General features: G+C 44.0%; 1 protein-coding gene across 1 annotated transcript in view; it reads left to right on the top strand.

Annotated features, from left to right (window-relative positions):
- Positions 1-533: 533 nt before the first annotated feature.
- The window catches only part of ENAH (enabled homolog (Drosophila)), a gene marked incomplete at its 5' end in the record, with an annotated part of 181,415 nt that continues 174,801 nt past the window's right edge, over positions 534-7,147 (top strand). The window contains one exon of the mRNA XM_019549546.1: positions 534-625. Coding sequence (XP_019405091.1) covers positions 534-625 — 92 coding nt within the window. The remainder of the gene's footprint in view (positions 626-7,147) is intronic.

Genomic DNA, 7,147 nt, shown 5'->3' with positions numbered 1-7,147 from the left:
ATGACTTCCAACCCCCCCTGCCAACCAACCAACCAACCAACCAACCAAACAAACCCACAAAACCCCCCCAAAACAACAAGCCCAAAACAAAAACAAAACCCCAAACAAAACACAAAATGGGAGGGTAGAGAGCAGTCCAGAAGGAGTTTACAAAAATTAAAGATGCTAATTTTTGGTACTAATGGACTTGTATGTTTGTATCTATAATACTTGCAGTTGTGTGTACTGTGTTGCTTCTCATTCTTCACAGACTGATAAGGGTTAATTGCAGCTTGGCCAAAAAAAAAAAGTTCCATACTGTTTTTCTGCAGCAGATTCCTGTTGCTATGCAACAAACAATGTCACTTGGTACAGGATATATTAAATTTGTATTCTCTGCGTGTTCATTTCATACTTTGAGGAGGTTATGGTTCAGGCTTTCTATGAAATTCTTAATGTAAAGTATTCATCTTAGTTTTTCTTTGGATACTTGCTGTAACTGTGGTTACATGTGAATACTTACTTGCATAGCCTTTCTTTGTTTTCAGATGTAAAGGACACCTGTGCAATATAATCTTCTAGCCAGACAAAAAAAAGGGGTGTTGGTTGTATTCCTGGAGGTGGAGTGGTATTGCCAAGCAACATGGTAAGACTTCAGAAGAGGGGTAAACTTTTTGTGTGGAAGAACTTAGTAGGCTGTGAATTTTGGAAAACATTTAAACATAAGTACCACACAAAGTAAATCAGTTTCAGTGGTATATTATAGAATCGTGGGCTGAAAGCACCAATTGACTTTTATTGACTTAAAATAACCTGTCACTTGATTTTTTACAATATGTATCCAAGCTATCTTTAGATGGATTCTGAAATAAAGATTGTGCTGTTCTGCTTAGGGTATTACTTTTTCATGCATATGCTGCGAAACCAATACTTAAATGAAGGACAAAAGATAAAGATAACTTGAAACTGTAATGTTTTAATATAACCTAGCTTGTCTTGGGGTGGGCGGGGGTATACAGTGAGGACAGAAATAAAATAACATGATCTTTTCAGTCAGTCTTTATCTAAAATATTTCAAATACAATAGTCGGATACTGATAAATTAATGTTTCACTTTGGTGGAACCGGAAGATTTTCTGATGTGTTTTTTGTATTTCTGTGGGTGTTTAATATGCTAAAAGAGGGTCAGTGTCTTGTGTTTAATAGTAGAACTATAAACTACCAGGATGTTGCATTGAAATGAAAATAAAATCAATTGGGAAGAATGGCATAAATGCTACTGAAATGCATGAAACTTTATGCATGTATAAACAGATATTTGAGTTAGTACTAAGTTTAGAAGTTGATCTAGACTTATTATGACAGGTAATTATGTATTTACATATGTATATGATATTAGGGTTATTGTATTTTAAATGTGTGTGCTGTAGTTCTTATGTCTCTGCTACAACAATTTCAACTTCTTTACTAATATTAAAAAACAAGTAGTAGTTCTTGGTGCTAAGTATTGATTTAATGCTTAAATACAATATACCTTTTAAAATTTGGGTTTTGACATCCTGTTTAACTTTAGATTAGATACTTTAAATGATTTTAAACATTGAAGTTAGCATGTGAAATACTTTTGCTAAGTTTTGTAAGATCTATTGTGGTACATTTCTGTAAACCAGAGGTGGACATGCATTCAGTTGTTTTCTCAATCATGAGTACTGTATTTGTTGACTTGCTAACAGGAAGGAGAAATAAAACATGCGCTAATTGAAGTTATGGATGACTGGAAGTAACTTGAAATACTATTTTCTTATTTTCATGTGGTTAGACAAAAATACTTCATACATTAAAGTTAAGCAAAAAGGAGCAGCTGCTGTCATAACTAGGGTTCCAGGTTTTCTGTTCACCATGGAAAAACGTGGATTTTCCCCCTTTAAAGGGGAAAATCACAGGAAATGGCAGGTTTCCCCTTGCAGGCTGACATGGTTCTATCCTGCAAGGGGTGCTTGGTGCTGGGGGAGTGGGGCTATCAGGGGGTGCCCTGTGCAGGTGCACATGTACATGGCACCCAGGCAGAGTGGAGAGCAGCTCCCTGCAGGTAGGTTGGGGGGGGGGGAAGGGGGCTGATTGAGGGAGAGGTCAGGGCTGGGGCTGGGAGGGCTGCCCAGTTGGGCTTGTGTGTGGGGCCCAGGGCTGTGGCGGGAATTGTGTGGCTGCAGCACCTGGCTGGGGACTGGGAAGCATTCATAGATTTTAAGGGGCTGGAAGGGACCTTGAAAGATCATCAGGTCCAGCTCCCTGCACCAGGCAGGAAAGACAACTGGGGTCAGGTGACCCCAGCGAGGTGACAGGTCAGGCTCCTGGAGGGAGGCATGAGGGGATGTGCCCCCCCAGATTTATGCATGGAGCAGGGACAGATGTGAGCTGGCTGCTGCAGCCTTGGGACTCCTCACTCTGCTGCCCTTCCCCTAGGGCCTTCACAGCAGAGTGGGGTGGGTAGGCTCATTTCTGCTGCTGGGAGCCCCATGCCAGTCACTCTGCCATAGTGAGGCATTCCCTGCCTGCCTGGCAGCAGTGATGGCAACATGGAGTTGCTGCTGCCTGATGGGCAGTAGGTGCCTCACCGTGGTGGTGTGGCTGACATGGGGCTCCTGGCACTGGAAGTGAGCCTGCCTGCAGGGCAGTAGGGTGTGGAGCCCCGAAGCTGCCAGAGGCAGCCCACATCCTCCTCCCCATGGGCTCCTCCCCTTGGTGCTGCCTGCAGGAGGAGGAAGAGCCAGGCTCTGTGCTCTGCTCTGGCCTCAGCAGCTTCTGCCTCCTGTGGGAGGCAGCTGGAGCTTGGGCGCTGCTTGTGGGGGAGAAGCAGAGGACTGCAAGCTCTAGCTCCATGGCCCTGGCAGCTGGGAGCCCCCTGTGACAGTGCTGGGGGAGCAGGGGGCTTCCAGTTGCAGGTGAGGGGCAGTGGAAGGACCAGGGGGCTGTGGGTTGGGAGTGAGGGGCACTGGCATATCAGGGCTGCTCAGTGCCCCAAAGTGGGTGGCAGGGGACAGCCGCACTTGGACTCAGAGTGGTGAGCTTTAAAATGGTAAATGTATCAATAAAACAGTGTTCAACTGATACCTATATAGATGTAGTAGCTCTTCATTTTAAACATGGATTTAGGGATTTTTTTTTTTTTTATCAGAGATTTTGGGATTTTGAAACGGAGAACCAGGATCCCTGCTCATAACCTATTTACTTGTGGTACTCCCAGCTTTATGGTTCATAATTCCAGTAGGCACATCTAAAGTTGATTTTGTGCATATACTAGGTTCTGTACTTGAATGAGTCCTGTAATTTTTTTGTGGGAGAGTAGGTGGGGGACAGTGATGATGATGACAACATTCTTCTGAGCATAACTGGAGCCCAAAACCAGCTAACTTGGTGATGTTGGCATTTCAGCAGAGAAACCTGACATTGAAATGACTGAGAAATCTTTCTTTTTTTCAGTCTTCTGTTTCTTGTATTCCAAAACTGTAAAATAGTCTGACCTTTTCCCCTTGCTCTGTTTTTGTATGGGTTGCCCTAGCTTGGGTGTAAGTGACTGTTATGACATTGAGAAGTTAGGTGTAACTTGTTCAACTTTTTAAATTAACCATGAAGTGTCATTTCCATGGATTTGAGAACAGGGAGTAGGGAAGGCCTAAGTGTTCAGCTGTAAGTGGTGTTAGCTTATCTGAAAGTCTTTAAGAGGGACTCAAGGGGTAGACACAAGATGGCTTAGTGACTGATGTAAAGGAAAATAACCTTTTTTTCCAATTTTTTTTCTGGAAGTGAAGGTTGAGGAGGTAATGGTTTTTTTTTTTTTTTTTTTTTTGCTTGTATGTTACACTCCTTAGGTTTTATTTAACTTGAACTGGACCCAACCATTGTCTTTAAAGAAATGTTGTATACATTTACCTTTCTCAGTGTTTCAGTTGTGGGAAAAGTAGTATCAATGGTGTTGCTGACATACATGGAAGGCTGAAGAAGAAATTCTGCCAGCACAGTTTCTATGGAATCAAAGGGCTGACAACTTTTGACAGTTATTAAAGATCTTGTACTCTTACATTTCTCACCCGCTCGGCTTGTTCTTTCTCTCTTCCTTTTTATGCTTTTCCTGGTATTTTTTTTGTCTTTTGAACAGGCACATGGTAGTATTTGGTAGCAAACATACAGTAAGTAACCACTTTAAAAATCAGCTTTTTAATTCAACCTTAATAAGTAGATGAGGCTAGGATGACACGTACTTAAAATGGCTAGTTTTTGATCTTCTGTACAAGTATAGGGTGCAGGTGTGGGGAGGGGGATGATAGAACTTAGCTCTGAGCATGGTCTGCTTCCAAGCTGGCTTGTCACCACAGTCTGTCACCGTCATTAGTGTGCTGCCTCAACCCACCTGCCCCACCCCAACCTGCAGCGTTGCATAGTCCAGATAAAATGGCTCTGCAGGCAGTAGGTTATTAACATTTAGTCCTCGATGTTTGAGCTGGCAGGTGAAGAATCACAAGACACTTCTGTTGGGAAGGTTCCCTTTCTTTCTTTCTTTTTTTTTTTTTAATCGCAGACTTACCCATAGAAAAGTCCAGTATACATAGCTCAGATGGGCAGACATCCTGTTGGATATTAGGTAAGCTTTGGCTTGGATTTGGTAAACTCCCTACTATTGATTCTCAGAGGTGGATTCCCAATTTTTGAGGATTGATGGAAAAACAAGAAGAGGCATTGTCCATCTCTCTATAAAAGAAATGGATTGGGGAAGCCTTACCTACTTAGGGCTGCTAAGCAGGAAGACTAGTGAAGAGAGACAACAGAGTAGGAATGGGAGTTTGCAGTTAGGTTTGCAGACTGCTTTGTATAGGGCTCTAGAAATCATTCATCCTGCTTCATATAAATGTGTGGAAGGAAAATGGCTGTCTGTAAGAGCATGATCTCATTACTTTATTGCAGTATTAGACCTAAGTGCTGACAGAATCTGAGAAATGATGCTACATTCTTGGAAGTTAGAAGAAACAGTATTCTAAAGACCACCTAGACAGAGATGCAGGTATTTCATAGTTTTATAGTTTCTAGGGTCGGAAGAGATCTAAGTAGATCATCTGGTCTAACCCCCTGCCATGGCAGGAAAGAGTATTGGGGGTCAAACAACCCCAGCAAGGTGTTTATCTAACCTCCTCTTAAAACCCCCCGGGGTAGGAGCCTGCACCACTTCTCTTGGAAGTTGGTTCCAGATCCTAGCTGCCCTGACCGTGCAGTAGCGCCTCCTGAAGTCTTTACAACCTAGCATTAGTTTTTCAAGCTTTGGCTTACAAGCTTTGATGTATACAGTTACAGCTGTTATCAGGCAGCTATGTAAATTGACCCATGTTTCCAAGGTCACTCTCAATCTCAGTTGATCAAAACAGTTCCACTTTGGGATCTGTACTGCCTTTTCTCTGTAGTGCCATGTATTTCTCACTAGGAGCATAGAAGTGGTTGTGGCTGCTACTGCCAGTCCAGAAAAGTGGTTGTGGAATCTTCATCCTTAAAGGTTTTTAAGACCTGGATAGATGGCACCTTCGCTGGAATGATCGTTTTGAGGGTGGTCCATCTTTAAGCAAAAAGTAGGATTAGATGACCTATTGAGGTCCCTTCCAACCCTAATTTTCTATGATTCTACATACAGCAGGATCAGAATGTTGGTTTATTCCCTTTTTCCAGTGGCAAGGATCTTTTGAATAAAGCAACCAAAGTAGTTTTTGGTGAAGTAAGCCAAACTCCTTGGTGTCCCATTGATGGCACGTTCATAAATTTCTATCTTTAAAAACTGGACAGGCCAATGAGACCAGAGATTGTGTGCCATCTTAAGAGGAACAGATTTGACTGGAGCTTGTTAGCTCAAAAAATAGTCCCAAAACAGTTTGAGATCAGTGTCAAGCATTGTTGTTTCTCAGTTCCCCAGGGGGCTCCTACAAGCTTTAATGCAAGCAGTTGGAACAAGTTAGATCATAGGGGGGCTAAACATGGTCCAGATGCCACATCTAGCCCGCCAAGAGATTATCTGGCCAGTGGTGGGTCCCTTGGCCCCACATGGCCGAGGTGGGTCTGCCTAGGCCACAGGGTATGAAGTAGGTATTGCTGCTCCTGGGCTGCTCTGTGTGGCTGCTACTGCCAATCCACCCCACGCCTACCCCCAGAGGTGTTGAATGGAGTGGGTGGCAGGTGAGGTTTCCATGAGACACCTTTCCCCCCTCCAATGCAGGGCACGCTTAGCCAGGCAGATGGGATGGGGCCCTGAGTGAGCTGGGAGTGGAATGGGTCGGCAGGGGCCAGGACTGGGGCTGGAATGGTAGGGCAGTGACAACACAGGTTTGGGGCCCAGGGCAGAGCTGTGATCTGCTTCCCACACACCACTGCCTGCGGAACTGGTGTCCATTGCAGGGATGTGCAGGGAGCAGATTACGGCTCTGTCCTGGGCCCCAGTTCCAAGCTGTCGCCACTGTGCAGTCCCAGGCCTGTCCATCCTGGACTCTGCTCCACACCCATCTGCAGCTTTGTCTAATCTACTCTGCCCACGGGGTCCCAGATTTTCTCTGTGGAGAGGCTACCTGCCTGCTCCATCCGGTGGTGGGCCCAGAGACAGATAGGATCAATTACTTCTCTACCCCTAGCCTGCAATGCCTCACTGAAACTCCTTAAGTGGCCCTTCAGGCCAAAATAATTGCCCAGCCCTGAGTTAGATCTTATATGCTGAGTCCAGCTATTAAGGAGCTTAAAGAGGTTTGCATATATTATAAGATTCAATAAAAGCAATCCCATGGCCCCTGAATGGTTTGCAATGCATCAGCAGTGGCTGGCCAAAATTATTCAGCTTGGTTCAAGGCAGGCTGTTTCAGGCTGGCTGTTGCCAAAACACTGAAGAAGTCCTGGTTTCCTGGGCCATGTAAAATGGCTTTGTGGTGTGGATTCAACCCACAAGCCACAGGTTGCAAACCCTGTCCTAAATAATTTCTTATGCCTTTATGCAGACTACATACACCACTGTTAAAAGAACATTCTGACAGCAAAATAAAGTCTTCTGTTTCTGTGTTGCCTGTATAATTTTAATTTGCCTCCCCCACTCCCCTGTATATGTATACATTAAATTAGTCTCTGGTTATGTGATATTTTTTTTTTTTTT

The sequence above is a fragment of the Crocodylus porosus genome, unplaced genomic scaffold, assembly GCF_001723895.1.
Source record: "Crocodylus porosus isolate Cpor-Errol unplaced genomic scaffold, CroPor_comp1, whole genome shotgun sequence".
Classification (NCBI taxonomy): domain Eukaryota; kingdom Metazoa; phylum Chordata; order Crocodylia; family Crocodylidae; genus Crocodylus; species Crocodylus porosus.
Note: the sequence above shows the minus strand (reverse complement) of the source record. Positions and strands in the feature narration are given on the sequence as shown.